Source organism: Trachymyrmex septentrionalis, unplaced genomic scaffold (assembly GCF_001594115.1).
Source record: "Trachymyrmex septentrionalis isolate Tsep2-gDNA-1 unplaced genomic scaffold, Tsep1.0 scaffold38, whole genome shotgun sequence".
NCBI classification, from domain to species: Eukaryota; Metazoa; Arthropoda; class Insecta; order Hymenoptera; family Formicidae; genus Trachymyrmex; species Trachymyrmex septentrionalis.
Window position 1 is genome coordinate 199,989 of NW_017305547.1, and position 19,850 is coordinate 219,838.

The 19,850-nt window shown below is 28.3% G+C and overlaps 2 protein-coding genes across 4 annotated transcripts in view; both read right to left on the reverse strand.

Annotated features, from left to right (window-relative positions):
• LOC108750882 (protein yellow-like) overlaps positions 1-5,433 on the reverse strand; it is a 10,818-nt gene extending 5,385 nt beyond the window's left edge. Inside the window, exons 1-2 of one of the 3 annotated variants that reach the window (XM_018490712.1) lie at positions 5,367-5,433; positions 2,660-2,874 (exon numbers count right to left, since the gene is read on the reverse strand). In XM_018490712.1, the coding sequence (XP_018346214.1) occupies positions 2,660-2,867 (208 nt within the window). In that variant the 5' untranslated portion in view covers positions 2,868-2,874; positions 5,367-5,433. Of the gene's footprint in view, positions 1-1,355; positions 1,756-2,659; positions 2,875-5,273 lie in introns of those variants that run through there. The other 2 variants (XM_018490713.1, XM_018490714.1) reach the window with 2 other exon arrangements.
• A 3,993-nt stretch (positions 5,434-9,426) lies between these two features.
• On the reverse strand, positions 9,427-17,176 carry LOC108750904 (protein yellow-like). Its single transcript, XM_018490764.1, has 6 exons — positions 16,690-17,176; positions 15,068-15,300; positions 13,995-14,176; positions 11,245-11,711; positions 10,535-10,778; positions 9,427-10,098 (listed from the first exon to the last, which is right to left on the reverse strand). Exons 2-6 carry the CDS (start codon positions 15,291-15,293, stop codon positions 9,877-9,879), a joined length of 1,341 nt encoding a protein of 446 aa, XP_018346266.1. The 5' UTR covers positions 15,294-15,300; positions 16,690-17,176; the 3' UTR covers positions 9,427-9,876.
• Between the last annotated feature and the right edge of the window lie 2,674 nt (positions 17,177-19,850).

A 19,850-nucleotide genomic window follows, 5' to 3' on the forward strand; every position in this document is an offset into this window, starting at 1 on the left:
ATTATATATAAAATATAATTATATAATAAATATATATATGAGCTCTAATGAATAAAATTAATTAAGAATAAAAAGCCTTTGAAAGACGGTGATGCATATTTTGCAATCAAATTTTATTGTATATAACAATTGAATTGACAAATACATTTCGATCCTATGTTTGGATTCTCTTCAGCAAGTACATTAATAATAAAAAAGAATTTGTTCGTCGTAACGTAAACTGTAGATAATGTGTATCTAGATTAATGCCCATTTCCACCAATGTAGATTAATTTTAATCTTAGTTCAATTGACTCTTCGTCTTTTCCTTTAGAGATTAAAGTTAATTTACATTGGTGAAACGGGCATAAGTCAATTTGCATCCATATGTCAAGATATCCATTAAATTTCCATTAAATTATATAATAGAAATTCTGTAGACTTTAATAAATTCAATCAATTAATTTTATATATAATTATATATAAAATATTTTTTCCTGGGAATTTATTTTCGAAACCACGATTTTTTTATTTACGAAACAAAATCGAACGATTCTAAAGAATTGAAAAAAAAGAACGCGTTTTATGCAAAAATACATCGATTAAGTATAATTTCATTGAAATTGAAGGTTCTTCAAGTCTTATCGTATTGTTTTTCATAACATAGTATAACTAGGAAGATAGAACTGTCCAAGAGCGAGGCCTTTTGGCTTGAAATTGAAATATGTCGACATTCACACCTATTACTGTTTCTACTCCTCACTTTATTGCTGCTTTGTCGCACGACGTTCAGTCTCAAGGATGACACTAGTTTGAAAGTTTTATTAAAAGTTTTGTTAACCTATGTCTTTTACTATGTTTAAGAGTATTTTGTTACTAATATTATAAGATACTATTATTCATAATATATTTAACTATAAAAATATAAATAAATATATATCCATACAAACGTAAATACCACATAAACATATGCATAAGAAAATTATCCTATCATATTTTTATCATAAGGATGTACGTAAAATAGGATGCAAGTTTGTGTGGATATACTTTTGAGTTGCATTCCGAAATCCATCGAACAAAAGTGTTGCAACCTTTTTGCTGACGAGTATATCTTAATTCAAGCTGAAAAAAAAATTGAATCGTATGTACATACTTCTCAGAATCGACTGGCAAATTAATTTTTGAGGACGAAAAAAGATCGATTCTCGACGCATCGAATCCAGCATCACTAATGATAGTACTGTGTGCTCGATTAAATGTTAATCCTCTGTCAGCACGTGACACATGATGCATAACGTATGAAAGCGCCGCATTATTTGCTGACATGAATGTCGGAGCGAAAGCGATTTACGATGATGAGTCGTTTCCTTACTTACTTTGAGCGACACAGACGATCCTCTTCTATTAATTCGGGACCTGGAGATCGGGAACGGCGTTAAACTCAGAGCTATAGTTCTCGCCCTATAACGACGTACTATCGGAGATGTGTAGCGCGAGGGAAGATGAGTGCTCGAGATGGCACCATGGATGTTACGCGACTACCATATTCCACTATCCGGGTCGTAAGTGTGTCTTAGATCCTACGAAAGGAGAGAATGGCGAATCCCTTCTCCCGAAGATGATTTTCCCTCTCGTCTGTATTACGACTCCGGAGTTTATGTCGTGGTATAGGTCATTGGTAGATAGGTTCATGGGAACTCGTGTATTTGCTCGTGTAATACATTACGAACGAGGGCACCAAACAAACGTCCGCTCCCCTTTTTATTTCCAGTTTAATAAATCGACGATAATAAGCGGTTGTAACGATAAATGTTTTTTTTTACAATGAGCCTGGTTAAATCATTCATGAAGTTGCATGCTTTATTCTCATTTTTGATGGTCGTAGATGGTTTTTGGGGGAAATTTTAATAACTATAAAAAAGGTGTTTTTTTAGAAGAAGAAAAACAAATAAAATTAAAAAAAAAAGCATATAAAGAGGAACGCCTAGTAAAAAATAAGTCATCCTGATGATTGCGCAAGCATTTTCTGAGGAGGCGGTTCATTTTACGGCACCAGCAAGCACCATAATTACATTTTTTATGAGACGACACCGGGCATTTCTTTTTATTGCCCCGCTCTAGATAAAACTCATTTGAATTTTACAACGTTGTAACAATGCGGATTCTGCGTAATTCGATTACCTGCATACAGGCAACTTACACGAAACGCACGAAACGCTATACCATTTTAAGGCTCTAAAGTTTATTACTTCAAAAAATGTTAATGACTGACTTACTTTCTATTTTCAGCTCTCGCAATTTAGAATCATTTTTGACATTAAATGCCCAAATGTAGTTAAGCAAAAACACTTGTCGTAAAATTAATAATTTGTGGAAATAAATAAATTATAAAGTTATTACTTAATTATTAAAGTCGCCAATATTGTAAGTAACAATATCTGTGGAAATAAATAAAATACAAAGTAATAATATGTTATGAGTAATTATTACATCTAATTAATAAATAAGAAATATGCTTAGCGTGATGCTTAGTTTGATAATATTATTATAAATTCAATATCATCTTAATTATAGTATTTAGCTTCTTATTTAATTATATTAAATTTAGATGTCAAATTATGAACTAAGTACATGGTTACGAAGACCCGATTATAATTCGTGTTGACATTTAAAGACTCACGATGTCTGTATGATAAATCGTGCTGCCTTCTGTAGTCCCGGAAATCATGACGATAGTTCAGACTAGATCCATCTGTGGTGCCGAAAGTATAATCAGGAGAGGCGTAGAAATAGCTGGGTTGGCTCGTTCTCCTCGGAGGCATCCACGGTTGTCCGTATGATGACCATCCGCTACTTTCCACATCGTTGCTTCTATTCTTTCTCGTCATGGCATGTCTGAAAGCAATACAGTAAGCCGATTACGCGAAAACGATAATTAAGCTGTCAAAGGAAAGACTTTGTCGAGATCGTTGAGATGCAACATTTATCCGGATAATCGTATTATGGACACGGATGAATTATGAACACAATTTCTTTGTAACATTGTGTAAAAAGTGACCTGTAAATACTGTTATGTCAAATACGATTAATCCTACTGTTAGTCTTATAGAAATACTTAAATATGCGTATATGCGATATGTTTATTTAAAATAATAAAAACATTAGCTTAAAAAAAATAAAAGAAATAATATTAATGAAGCATTTATAACGCTATAGTTGTATATATAATTTTATTTTATATTTTAATCATAATTTAATGTTTCTGTTTGTACATAAATATTAATTAAATAGAATACTGTGATTAATACCGTAATAGAATGTTATTATCTAATATTTAAAAATAAAGATATAATATATTTTTTAAAAGATGTTTAAAATTATACAATTGATGATATATTCATATATTGTTACAGTCATATTAAGTTTGTGTTATAAAAAGAAGAGAAAATTTAATTAATTATTTAAGTTAAATTAATTGTTTAATTAAAAAAATTTTTTTAATAATCTGATTTAAAATTACAATAGATAAAAATTAAAATATATAATCCGGTTTAAGTTTTCCATAAATGACAAGACACACGAGCATGACTGTTAGTATAATTTTAATAATCCTAATGTCGGCGTATTCTTTTTTGTTCAGCAAAATGTTGCGATAATTGCGTCAATGTGCCACAATAATTTCATTGGTTACGCACGCGGAATGTTATTCGATGCAAAAACGCACTTCGTGACAAATCATAATTTGTACTTACATACAGTACAAAAGAGAAAGTCATAAAACTAGATGTAATTAAATATTTCTTTCAAAATTTCAAAAATTATAACTGTAAGAAATGAATTTTTAAAGAAAATTTATTTCTAAATTAGAATTTTTATAAGAATATTTAAACAGTGTTTCTGAAAAGAAAAACCAAAGAATTTATTATTAATGATATTTTATTAATGCATTAATAATAATTTTCTTTCAAATTTTAATAAAAATACATCTTTTAATTTAATATTTTTATTAAAATGACGTTTTCTATTCTATGCAGATGTCTTCATCACTTAAGGATTGATCAATTAAGAATTGTAACTCTTTACTTAGAATCTTTTAGATTTCCTTTTTTTATTCCTTACTTTATAATATATATATATTTATTTATTTTAATAGTTAAACAACTCAATTCTTCCTTTACTTCTTTCTCTCTCTTACTCTGTCTTCACACTGATTCGAGATCAAAAGTAAAAGACATTTAATTTGTACGCGTCGCTTAAATGTAGCAAAGTATTCGGATTATAATCACATAAACATGAGTATGGTGAAGTCTGTGATGGAATTACAATCATTAGTTCCACACACGGCGTGTGCACTTTTCTTCAATGACGCGACATTTTACTACTCAAGCTCATGGTCGGTTGTTGTGAAATGATCGCGCGTGCTATCCTGCCTCTCTTTCCCTTCTCGTCGGAGTCAAATACGGACACAATTCACGCTAGCCTGAAACAGCTTCGTTCCGATGACTCGTTCAGCAAGCGAAGCGAGACGCTCTTTTCGATTTTAATATAAATGCCACTTTCCACCGGAGATTAGGAGTACTTTCCGCTTTCGCACTTACTTCCTTTTGCACCGAGTATTTCATAAGCGGTTTCGATACTCGGACATCGAGACATAATTGACAACTTCAACGATGAACCCATAAACGATGTGCACGATTACAAAAATTCATGCGCCCATTGAGAGAAATGTATTTGGTATTTGTAAGTAATGTGTAGTAATTATGCTTATACCTTTTTCGTATATAGAACTATAAATATAATTCTACAGGCCCACAAAAAAAAGTACCCAGCTATTCTTATGTATTTTGAGTCGCTGAATACGAATTTGATATAAAAATAGGATTATCCAGGGCAAATTTTCAATCTAGAGCAAAAAAATGGATAAAAAATGGATTATTTTTTTGCTCTAGATTGAAAATTTGCCCTGGATGGTTCTATTTTTATATCAGATTCGTATTCAGCGACTCAAAGTACATATAAGAATAGCTGAGTCTCCATCCCAGCACAGGGTACTATTTTTTGTGGGCCTGTGTGTTATTATTATGAATATTATTATATACTAATATAGCAACAATAACTGCAATAAAAATGGTGCTTCTAATTATAATTATTTTATTATACAGCTATAGTCACAAATATCAAACACTTTTCTCTTAATGTCGTTTTACAATAATTATCATCTTTATGCTAATTATTATTGTTATAAGTTTATGGTAAATGATAAACGATGAAGTATGTATAAAGTATAGTATTACCGCACTGTTCCTTTTTATAACCGCATCGCTATGTTATTATGCGCAAAAGTCATGTAATTACTTGCAGCACGCAATTACAGAAAGGTGAAGTACCTGACTAGACTACTAGAGCAACACGCTGTTGCTTCGACACTCCTGCAACGCGCACTGTATCTCTTCGTCAAAGTTTCACGATATTTGTGCCCTTTACCGCACACCTTCTCCGTTTAAGTCTACACCGTGATTCGTTATTTCCTTCCGATTCAATGTACTCGGCCAGTCACCGTCAAAGTGTTGCCGTAAATATCAAAGATAAATTATCTGTATGACCTACAATTATGAATAATCTATATCGTTCAGTGTTTGATAGAATTACCGCACTGAAAATATAATTTTTTGGAAACAGTTAATGTGGTTGTATCGCAAAATCACTTTTCTTAAGATCTGAAATTTTTACTATTTAAAGATAATATATGATATTCTCTATACGTGCATAATTTTGAGGGGGCGAGGAGAGGTAACCAGGTATGTTTGAAAGATAATTGCATTTAAAGTTAGTACTTTTAACATACGTTTCCTATGCTAGACAAGGAACGACAATATATTTTCAATTATATAGTGCAAAGAATAGTATTTAAAAATTTGTTCAAAATCTAAGGGACTATAGATAAATGCAATATGAATTACTTAAATCGAAGAAAATAGGGAGTAACTAGGTAAATGTTAATTATAAAGGCTTAGGAAGATTGCAATCTCTCTAAAGTTCTATAATTAATATTTGCCTGATTACCTCCTCCCCGCCCCCCCTAAAAATAATGCATAGAGAATATATTATCTTCAAATAGTAAAAGTTATAAACAAATCTTAAAAAAAATTATTTTTAAGTAATGTTTGCGATACAACTATCTTAAAAGCTTCATACTTTAACATCAAGTGCAATATTATTCTCAATACTTGTTATGCCAAATGTTTCGCGAAAAATTTTATCATATTCTAAAATTTTTTATAGAAAAATACATTTTTTTATTTTGTTATTGTAGTCATCTAAATAATATTTAGTAAATATGAATATACATCCTAAATGAAGAGAGAATAAAGGAAGAGAATTAATTTTCCATTTATATTTATGATAATTATATATTATTTATAGAGGATATCTACAAATAATTTAATACTCTTTTTTTATTTTTAATGTTATTATTTAAATATTTTATAATTTTTAAAAATATAAATTTGGAAAAACAATAATAAATTAAACATTTCAGCATAATTAATTTCCTAGAAAATTTGTAGAAAACTAATTTTTTACTTCCTAAGTGACACTCAAATAATTTTTTTCACACACACATTGAAAATAAAATATTTAGGAGAAAATTAAAGTAAATCATATCGTTCTTATTAGAAAATATTATTTTTAATTTAATTATAATAATTAAAATATTTTGTGCATATTATTTTGTGCATATTATTTATTGCAAGATACATTTATAAAAATAAGTGAATATTATTGCAAATGAAAAACGTAAAAAGTGAAACGAATCGATATTGCGCATCTAAGTAAAACGTAACTTATTAATGAAAAAATGTATGCAGATTGTATCACACATGATATGTACATTGTATATACACGCATTAACAAGAATATTTCAAAACTCTCTCTTTCAATAGGTAAATTAACTTTTTATTGGAAAAATAAACTAGAAATCCCTTATTTCTTGCTTAAGCCATGCGATATGGTCTATTTGGTAGTTAAAAATACGATACGGTTTACTGCGTATTTAAAAATTATATCATGATAGAAATGTTGAAGTTGACATTATGTAATACACGATATTATAAGTTACTAAATTGATCTGTAATATTGCTGTAAGCTCACAAATATTTTTATTTTGTATTTTATATAACACGGATCTGATCTAACTTCAATTTACTTTGCATTTGCGTGCATTTACGGCACGCAATATACGTTTCCTGTAAAAAGACTGCTTACTAATATATATGGATACGTAGTTATATTAATTCATAACGAAGTTTCTACATCGCATTTTTTTTTCTTTTTAATTTTAAGAAACTTTCTCTTAAAAAATTAATATGTACATATATATTATTATATAGTAATTATAAGTTTTATGTCATTAGAACTTATATGTGATTAGAACTTTTAATTAATCATTAAACGTAAACGCATAACATATCTTAATAAATATTTTAATAACAATCTATAAATTATTTTATTTATTAACGCAAACGTCTAATTATGATTTCAATAATAGTTCGAAACAAGATTTTTTTATTCTTCGTAAATTAATTGTAGATAAAATTTTTCAGAAATTGTTTATTAATTTTAGACTAACTAAGTAATTTGCAAGTGTTCAACATGCTAAGCACTTCTGTAAACAGACCGAAGGAAAATATCGTCCGACGCGACATGTCCATGGCCTACAATATCGTTAAGTAGCGACAATCGATCGAGAACCGTGCTTTTTTTCTAGGATAGTCTTTGCCATTGGCTATCATTAGTTATCAACAACAACTATCGATAAATGTGTACAGAATATGAACGCATGGTTATACCATCGACATATAGTACTGGACGGAGCATTAGCATCGAAATCATCTTGGCAAACCTAGAATGAGAATCATGCAATGAAGGGCTCTGAAGCATTAAAAAATTGCAATTAATTTTACTTACTAATGAGTTGATACATCTGTGCTCAGAGTATTATTTTTACACGTAGAAACCATATTTCAAGTTTTATTTTGTATCTAATAATTAATAATGTAAGTTTAAAATTATCGTACTGCGTTAATACCAGTCAATACTGTGATGGCTCCTGATTTGAAAGAATACACTACTGACCTCCCTCTTCTGAAACATAATTCTACCAATAGGATAAGAGTAGAAAGAGAGTTCCGTGCCTACTTAGCTACCTTACTCTTTCTAGATCCGTCAAGACGAAAGATCAAAGAGATTTCGCCGCACGCTTCGTCTAGTACTATATATGGGTTATACATATAATATATTTATTAGGAATCACGTTTCGTATCACATAGGCGTACTTTAGGCGTGAATTCTTCAGATCTGTAGTCTCTGCACGTAACGGGAAGATTTGAAATAGAAAACGGATGTATTCAAATGTTTCGCCATTCACGAGATACCATCGGCAATCGGAAACTTTCGCCCTTGATGGTGTAATTCGTGACTCGGTTAGACTACAAAGAAATATCTTGGATTCGAGTCGCCAAGTTTTTTGTTGTTGTCATTGTCGTAAAATAGTATCGTGCACATCTAAGAAAGAAAGTAAAAATTTTGCAAGATTTAAGTAACGTCGTATAAGTCCACTTTTGTTTCGTTTCTGAGAATTACAAAATAAAAGAATTACATAAAAATGTAGCTACTGTATATCTTTGTCTTTAAAATACCCAAATAATTTTTAAAGAACTTTTTTTCTACTTTTTCAACTCATATTTATACAAGTTACGACAAATTTAAAATTTTACACCTAATTGAAACTTAAATTATTCTATTTTTTAATGTACTTTTATTTCACCCATAACATTCTTTGTTAGTATTGCAAATATTTTAACGTCGGACGTTTACTTAATGATATTATAATTATAAGTACGATATTACACAATGATATTAACAGCTTTTTGATATGTTTTAACCAATATTTTTTTATTTTGTTTATAATTTATAATTTAGAGATATATAATTTAAAAATATTACCTCACATAAAGTTATAATTATTATAATAAGAGAAATAAAACACATTTGTAATAAATATATCACTTAAAAAATGTAAATACTTCTAGAAAATGGAATTAACAATTAAAAAAATGAGTCAAATTTAAGATGAATTTCTATTTATTATAATAATTTATATTCATTAAATACACAATACAGCTAGCTTCAGAGTACAATTGGTTTTATTTTATTTTTTTCATCATAGTCTTATTATGTAATAAAATGATTCATAAATATTATTTTTTAGTAGTAATATTGTAGTAGTCACTTAATAATAATTATTATAGTAATAACGCATTTATTGCACAGGAATATGCATAAAATATACGCAAAATGCAATTTGATATCGAAAATACACATACATCTATATTGGATCTGTATTGTCAATAAAATTAAATAAAATATTTGTTACATTAGGAACGGGGTGATATATTTTATCCATTGTTATTTCCGATGAATATTATATATATTATAGCACTAGAGAGGAAACTATTGTAAAGCTGAACTGGCACCACGAGTAGCTTCAGGGCTCCTCGAGCTGATAAAGTTCTAACAAAATCTTGAGAACATAGTAAAGAGGAGCCGTTTGTTCTTCGCATCGGGAATAAGTATTAAGGTACATACAGTGTCGCGCGTTTTTCAATTGTGATCAATAAAGATAGTATAATCTGTGACTGGTCTGTGACTGTACATAGATGTGACGACCCAAGGGGAAAAAGATGGTCGGGTAAAGATTCTTTCGGGGAATGAATACGATGAAGGGATTAAGAATGGGGAATGGTGGTACTCTGGGAAGAATTCTGGATACTTATGCCACCAGACGGACGTCACCGCCTGAAAATGCGAATCGTCGAACTCCCCGTGGTGCCACGATCTTCATTTGGCGAATAGCGGCCCGGGCGCGGACGTCTCGTAACCGCGATTGCGGTCAAGGCGGAGACCCGCACCGTTACACTTGGTACCGCGAATCAGCTCGTCTACGTAACCGGCCTGTATCCGGAAGTTAGTCTCGTTCGAGTTCATAGTCGAGGTCATGACTTTTTGGAACGACGATGTGAGAGTCCACAGCTCTTGACGGCCGTTTTTTGCGATGATGACCTGCAACGAGGATGGTTATGGTATTGATTACACTAATTTAAGCTTCGGAATACAGTGCGAAAAGATCATAAAGAAGAATGATCTCTCAATACTTTTAAGCAAGAGTAAAATTCAATACAACTAAATGCACTACCATAGTTGCAGTAGAATTATGAATAATCGGGTATACAGTTTGTTTTATCTCTAAAAGCGCGAATGTAATTGTAATGTAGTAGGTATATTTTATCCTTTATTACAAAATTTTTAATATTATTACTTTTATCTTTGCACTGAACATCGTATATTTTATTATTATTATTATTATTTTAATAAAACTTATTAAAAGATTATAATACAGTTTAATAACTATAGAAATATACGTCATAAAAGAGAATATATTTAATTAAAGAATTCTTTAATTAAAGAATTGGAATAAGCTGTATGTACGTCATCATACTTTCATTCCAGACGGAAATTGCAGCGTATCGGGGTTAACAATGATGACTTCGTTATTGGTACCACCGTATTCGGGATGAGTGATACTGTTCCAACATCCTAATGCGAGATCTGACAGAAGACCGAAGAAGAGAATTCCATTTTGATCCATGGCTTGAGCGGCCGACTGTGATGATCTTTCCATAGCGAATGGACGGAATGACCTTGCTGCAGCGTCGGAGTGCTCTTGAAAGAGGCTATAATTCCTAGATAATAATGAATGTCCGATAATAAGATGACATTTATCGGAGTACTCTTTGACGAAAAAGACAGAAATTATTACATTACATAATAAAAAAGAATCTATATAGAAACATTCATTATTCTCGTTATTTATTATCTTTATAATGTTCTTTATTGATTATTAATTAGCTGTAAACATCTATGATTTAAATATAAAGTTAAATTTATAAAAAAAAATTAATTAAAAATTTTATTTAAAAACAAAATATCTTATTAAATACATAATCGTTAGATTTTATGCTTATTTTTTCCATAAATATATTATAATATATACAATATATTATATTTAATAAAACGAATCTCATATAATATAACACATACATAAAATGTATCTCAGATATTTCACGTATTTAAAATAGAAATCACAGCAACGCATAATTTGTTAAAGCTCTTTTGCAATTAAATAAATATTTATTCATCCTTTCTCACCTGATAGTAGAAGTGGGTACCCAACTTTCGACTTTGCTAGCCAAAGAGTGGAAGTATAAAATCCTGTCGCCATCTTGCTTCATGGGACTCAGAGCAAGTCCCAAAATGCCATCCATGAGATCAAATGTATCTCCCTTGATGTGAAACGTTCCATGAGCTGGATAAGGATAAAACAAATTGTTGGTGATTCTCCAGGAGCGGGCGTTGCGATGATCGTAGACAAGCAATCCGTATGCAGTCACGTCGGCGATGTAGATGAACGTGTTTTGACATTTGTCGTCACTATTGCGAATGTCGACTGCGAGAGTCACAAACAGGGAATTATCCATGAATTGTTCTTTTGGAAACTTGTATTGACTCAGAACCTTATTTGTTCGCAGCGAAAACGACAATAATTGAGGACGACAAATCTGTCGCTCTTCGAGTTTACCTGTGTCGATAACCCACAACCGGTCGCACGAGTCCACCTGTGATCATATCTTTATCTATAGTCAATAAACATTTTTTTAAATTATGTTTTTTAATAAGAATGCACAATCATTGATCCGTAAAAAAATTATTTTATCAGAGAAAAATTTCCACGCTGCAAAATAATAATTAGAACTTTAGTATTATTATTTAAAATCAGAATAAATATAATAATTATTAAATTTTAAAGTTAAACAGCTGTTATGTGTAATTATTACGATATTTTTAATATTAGAAAAAATAAAATTGATTCTTTTTCATAATAAATAAGGTAAATATGTATATCAGTTAATGAACAATCAGTAGATTCGTCATATGATTCAATTCAAAGTTCAGTTGGACAAATTCAGTTGAACAAAATGGTATAAAATTTTAAATGTTAAATTTTTAATAATATGTATATACTCTAAATGAATTTGTTGTTTATAAAAATTTAATAATGAATTTAAATAATGAATTTATTTAGAATTGTATAATATCATTAAAAACTTAATATTTCAAATGTTTCATCACTTTGCCCAACGATTGGTTCATGTTTACTAATTGGTACAATTACCTTAATAAGTTAGTTAATTATTTCAGATATATCTTGCAATTTAATTAAATTAAATTCTTTCAATTTTCTAATTCTCAAATTAATTTTATAATTAACTTTTTTTAAACATAAATTAGTAATTCTTAATCTATCATATGTTTTTAATGTAATAATTTTATAAGACAATATTATAATTTAATTTACTTTTTAAATTTCCTTAAGTGGTCTCAATGTAAATTTCAACAATAGTTTTAATTATTTATTTTGGAAAAGATAATACATTTTATAGTTCTCTATTATAAATTCTTAAAAACACGTTCATAATTAGCATAAAAATGTATATATTGTCGTAAATTAAACAAACGCGAAGCATGATGATAACATAAAAGATCATTTATATGCACATTGTGCTTACAACGTTCTTTTCCATAGAAAGCTTTTTAAATAAACGTATATATTATGCATTTCTACATGCACGATGCGTGCAGGATGTAATTTTTATGCGAATATTGTAATATTTAAATAAAAATACTTTCTTATCAAAAAATCGTAAAATTTGTTATTGTAAGATTATCTCTATAAAATAATAAATAACAATAAGATTAAAGTTAATGAGAGTCAGCGCGGGAATAGATGCATATAAGTATTAATTATGTATAATACTTCAAATTAATAAATGATGTGCAACTTTATTCTAAAATCTTGAATTTCGGAATAAAGCTGCACATTATCTATCAATTTAAAATATTTACATAAATTAATATTTATGCGTGCCTATTTCTGTGCTGACTTATCTTATTGTTATTTATTATTTTAAAGTTTGAGAGTCTAATTTAAATTATATTTTTTGTTACTATCTCTGTATTTATATCCAAATTTTTTTGCAATTGTTTCTTGAAAAATATATTATTATATTATTTTAATAGAAGATATTTATATTTCATACTTTTTATTTACGAAATATTAAATATAACAAACATTTTATTTCATATCAATGATATTTTTTTGTTAAATAGAACCAGCTGTGATATAATTATGTAATGAGTGTCTGTGTTATTCAAACTCATATATTTTAGCCTTAACGACTAGGAATATCAGTAAAAAGCATTTTGTTCTAGATCGTGCGCATTGAATACGTAATAATGTAATGATAAGATAGATTTGTCGCACTGGTGGGCACTATCTCATCGTAAAGAAGATATTCGAAAGCATGCTTCCTGCATTATTGTGGTCAGCAATTATGATATCACGTAAATTACGATAATTTGTATTGCGTCCTTTATAAGAATTGCTGCGTGTGCGCCATACGTTCGATTTGTTATTTGAGTTTCTCGAATAATAATGAAGGCGTTAATTCCATAACGTCACGCGACGTATGTTTATTTCTAAATGAGCGAGGTGCGATTTCCGATAATACGACGGAAAGAAAAGGAAAAATATTTCTAACTTTAAGATTTTTTATATCCGGTTGCGTCAGTAATCGTAAATAATGTAAAGATTGACGTAATTTCATAAATTATTAATTTTTTCAGATTACAGTTGTACCCATCCATATCGCAAAAATTAAACAAAATTCATTTAGTAAAAATTAGTATTAAGTTACTATATTGATATCTTTCAATCTTGTTAAAAACTGTCGCATGGTTAATTAATGCGAAGTTATTGATTACGATACGATATATTTTTAAGTTGCATCAACGACAGGTTAATTATTGATCCAATTTACAAGTAAAGTTTTCATTATTACCTGCACTCTAAACACACTGGTAATTGCATCACAATGTCCCAATCTGTTCCATTCCCAGCTTGGATACGGTGCAATTATTGGATTTCCCTCAGGAGAAACATCATTCGTCACGTAACCGAGGGTGACCGGAACCCCGTTTTGAAACCTTGGTATCGTGATGAACACTATGGATCCATGTTTAGCTATATATTCATTAAACTAATTATTAACTATTAAGGGAGACAATTAAACTCGCTAAATTGTTATATTATTCATAAAGCTAATGTAATCAAGTAAGCGTGAACTGAAAAAATTTTAATTGACATCCAATTTAGTTTTGTTACAGAATTATTCATGTAATATCTGTATTTAAGACTGAACTATTAATCTTCTATTCGTAATACATATATATACATTAATTTTATTAAAATATATTTTCTATATTCTTTAAGAAACGTTTTTTTTTTAAGAATAATAGCTACCTACATTTTTTTAGAATAATAGTATTAAAAGATTGCACAACAATTTTACAAGTTATATAGAATTTGTATTTATGTAAATATAATTCTTTTTACTTTCTGACGGATTAATTACTTGTCAAGGCAAATTATAATGTTTAACAATATGAAAATTATGATTCTTACATGTGATAATTAAAATGAAGCAAAAATTATATAAAATGTTCATTGCTTGAGAAGTTTTGTTGCTTAAAATGCATAAATTATGAAGCAACGTTAAATATATTTTAGCACAAATTAAATCATAATCGATCAATTATGTGATAGCAATAAAATTCTTCATTGTAAGCTATGATTATTTAAACATAATTTTCCAATTAACAATTGACTCGATTTCATCAAATGAGAAAATAACGATGATCGAGTAACAAGAGCTTTAAAATCTCTTACAATTATATAATACAATAGCTTATGATTATCTAGTTTTCAAATTTTATTAAGAAATAACAAAAATTAAATTAATGGTAGAGTATAAAATCGAGTTAAAAGGTAACACATCATAAAAGGTATGTTTAACAATATTGTGAATGATTTGGAACAATTTTTATTCAAAATAATATAAAGATTGTTTAAAACCTTTATGGTAGAAATCCACGTCAATCGGTACTGGTGTTCCAGGAATAAAACGACCCTCTCGTATAGCATTTTGTCTTGTATACTCATTTGGAAAAGCAAATTCTAAAGCTTTCCAGGAATATATATTCTTTAATTTCTCAATACTGGTACATCCTCTCAAAAGCAAGAACGGTATAATGAAACGGTACAATAACTGAATCAAGCCTCGGATCGGTATAAACTTCATTATAAATCTGTAAACAAAGTAAATCAGTTATTTAAAAAAATATATATCAGGAAGAACAACGTTTTATTTATAAAATTTTTTAATTTTTTTCCTTAGAATATGTTTATTAATATTTATTAACGTACGTATTTTGACATAACCTGGTATAATATTTTTAAACATATATATTTTTAAATTTAAATTATTTTTTTTGCAAGAAAAATCTTCATAAAATGTTATGAAACGCATATTAATTAAAAAGTTGATGTACTTCACACATAAGACATATGCGTCGTTACAGATTTAAAACAAGAGATAATCGAGAATTAATAAATGTCAAACGTCGAACGTGTTTTATACGTATGTACTCCAAGTATGTGCGATTGATTTTATAAATTAATTAAGTTATTGCACTTTCTAACCTTACAGACTTTCACTGCAGAAATTGCATAATAAAATTTGACAAAGAAAATAGAGGTAATCAAATTTCATTAAAATAGAAAATAAGCTTTTATATTTCATTGAACTTGCCCAGGCGGAACAACAAGCTATTATGATATCAAAATTATGTCAAAATGACTCCAAAATGATTATTAAAAGTTATTTTTCAATCATTTTTTATTCATTCTAATGTCATTTTGATGGTATCATGATTTGTTGTTCTATTTGAGTATCTTCTACAAGCATTCGCAAAAAATATACTTTATATTTTTATTCAACTTTTTTGACACCAATGTTTTTATATATAATACATTACTAAAAATATATAAAAGAAAACTGATAACATATAACAATTTGTAAAAAGGTGATTAACAAGTTACTAATAATATTGTAAATATATTCCAGGCAAAACAAAATATTATCGTAACATTAAAATAGTGTTAAAATAAAAAGCTCGATGAAAAACTTTTCAATCGCTTCCAATACATTTTAACATTATTTTGACTTATTGTTCTGCTTGGGACTATTTTAATTCTAAAATAAAGCTATTAAGAAAAAATAATTCTATTATATTAACAGAAATTTATTATTTTAAAATTAATTTTAACAAATAGATTACTTTATAAACAATACAATAATGGAATTATCAAACTTCAAATCTTAATAAAATTATGTTATTTATTAATTCTTAAATATAGTTATTAATAATCATAAAAAATATTGTTGACATTGTTGTTTTTATGTAAAAAATTCTATTTTTATTGTAAGGAATATATATAGAAATAATGTTAATCTTATAAATTCTGCCACAGATTTTGAACATTTTATAACTTAAATAAAGGACAGATTACCTAATTACCGTTGGCAGACAGAAATATTTATTAAAAAAATAATTTGTGAGAAAGTAACGCTTCCTTGTATGAAATTTTTACAAATGCCTATATGTTTACATAATCTGTTGATAAATGTTTCTTACTTCTTTGATATTATACGGCTTTATCTTCAGTGATGAATTTAATGATCTTTTGATGCTTCTTCTAACCCTGGCACTCAATAATAACACAACATATTACACGTGTTTGTTCGTTTTTAAATTCGACGGAGTACTGACTCGCAACGATCACGTTCTTGCCGGTTCTTTCGTAAATAAGAGTATCGTTAAAGAGCCGGTCTTTTTTCCTTCTTTCCTCAGCACTTTCACTGTCACGGATAGAGAAGTCTGGAGGCGGTTGTTGTACTCGCTAGCGTAAACTATTAATATTGAACGAAATGCTTTTTTTTTATTTTTCCCCTTTTTCGGGTATTACTCCAATTTTAGGATCATCGATAAGATACTTTTTTTTAATCTTCTCGTAGTTTTATTCTTTTTTAAGATATCCTTAATATTTATTATATATTACAACAGAAAACTCGACTGTAGTGAACGCGACATTCTCTAACATCACTCTTTTATTTGTTTCACGTGAATAATGAATTATTCAATGTTATCTTAATGTGAACGATAATTCGAGATGTCCTGGCCTCACGCTCCGGACTATGAGACGATCGAGGGACGACTGCGAGATTTCTTAAAGCGGCGTAACTTTTCACGCGTTCGCGTCCGAACATCTCCGCTCCACCGGAACAGACACGTCAAAGGGAGGTGGTTGCCGTTTGTCGTATCGAAGATAAGATTGCCGTTTGAGGTCATGGTACGCAAGTGAAGTGTATACAAGTATTTTTGCTTATGCATAAATAACGCACGCGAGCGGGAAAATCGACAAACCTGCAGTGACGAAAGCAGAGTCCATATCTTTGAAGAGAAAGAAAAAACAGAGTGACTCTGTTGCGTATGCAAATATTTTTTTTATGTCATACTGCAATATATTATTATTTGCTAATTGCGATGAAAAGTAGCTTGAAACGATTATTAACTATGATTTGCAATTTGAAAACAACTTTTCTCTGTGCAAATACAAAAGCGTTCATTTTAATTCTGATTTTGTCGTAATTTCAAATTTATTCGCAAATGATTTATGAAGTATAAAAACTATTACGAGAATATATATATATATATACTAATAGATGTTGCATTTTTATTAAAAAAATTGAATAAATATCTCATTAATTTTAAAATTTTACGACTGTTTTGTAAAACTATTGTTGTTATTTTATGTATCTCTAATATTTAATATAAAAGCTAATAAAAACAAATTTGGTTTTGAAGCACAGTTTTGAAATTTTATAAAAAAAAAAATAAGCTTATATTATCAAATATTTGTTCAATTTTATATATTATATAACATGCATATCAGCATAAAACCTTATTTAATAGATATAATATTACATGACTGCCCGATATTTCAGAAGTTCAAATATCATTCAATTGATGCGTTATCAAAATTGCGCCTTTTTATCGTACGGATATTATTTCGATTTCGCTTAATTATTATCTTTTATTATCACTTGACTCTACCAATATTTTAACAAGTTTCAGAAGAAAAAACGATGAGGTAAACGGGTGATGTCACCCGAGTAATGGATATTCTATTCTGCATAATTTTCTTTCTGGTATAACTTGTTAGCGTTTTTTAAAATCAAGAAAAGTGTAAAGACATCTGTATACACAATAGATATCTATATGTGCGTATATTTGCGCTTGGTCATTTCCATTCAACTTATTCGTCATTATCGTAGATTCTAACGTATAATTATAATGACAATCATTCCGTTTCTCGATATAATCAATATAACCTTCAATTATAAGCCAAAATAAAATGACGCATCTGGAAATAATGAATGACTAGTTATGTTTTGCCACGTGCATATATGTAATACAAATAATTGCGTGTAACGTGCATTAAAAATTAATTAATTAGTTAATTAGTTAATATTTTAGATATATCTTGCTAATATAATTTCTATTACCAAATAACTCATGTTTTGTATGTATCTAAAATATTAAGTAATTAATTAATTTTTAATGTACTTTACAAGCAATTATGGCTATTTGTATTACATATACATATATATATATATATATATATAATAGACATATTTTAATACTCTCATATTTTACATATTTTAATATGTTTACATATATAAAGAGAGCAGAAGAAAATTGATTTATAAAAGAAGAAAATATATATTTGTTTTATTTTTTTTCAAATAATGTCTCCTTAAATGAGCAATTCCGCTTGCCTCTCACAAAGACAATTCCAATCAATTTCAAAGCACCAACAAAAAATTTTGTTATTGTTCTTAATAGCTAAGAGAAAATAATTTAAAACACTTTACGGATCTTGTATATAATTGGTTGTAAAATTATATGTATGTAATTATATCTAAATACATAGATTCAATATTTATATAATTTATTTAACAAATAAATAAGTGCAGTAAGATATGTATTTTATTAATTTAATGAAGCAGCTGTATTTTATAAAAGTACTGAAAAATGTCTGATTAATCATATATTGCGTATGTAATAGGACACGACCTTTGAGAGCCTAACTTTCACTACATTTGCAGGTAATAGATGCTATATTTGTTAATTACTTAATCTCTAGTTAGTCATTTACTTATTACCTGACATTCAATTTATAAGTCGTCGTATGTAACCATAATTTATTTGAAGAAACAGGTTCGGTGCTTCTTTTTTATAAGAAAATTGAATGTAAATTTGATGTGTTAGACAAATCAACATGGCTTTTCTTATAATTTTATTCTATGTATTTTTTTTTGAGTCATTTTACTTTGAGTTGTTTTATCATTATCAATCGTGACAATAAATATTTATGTACAAATATATTTATTCTTATATTGTCAAATTAATTTTAAAATAAAAACTGTATTATTTATTAAAAACCGTATTATTTATAAATTGAGAAATTAAAAATATTATTAAGATATATAAAAAAATATCAATGAAAGTAAATTAGCGTATTGATTATTAGGATGTAATTATGAAAGAATGCGAATGCCAACGTACTGAAAAATTTGCAAACTTGGCAATATTGAATTAAACCTAGTTTTCCGATAAATTCTCAAGCAATTCTTAAGTAAGTAAATCTTGAATAACATTTAGAGTATTTTAATCAATTTTATGAAGTTAATATAAAATTATAACTAGAATAATACACACACACACACACACAC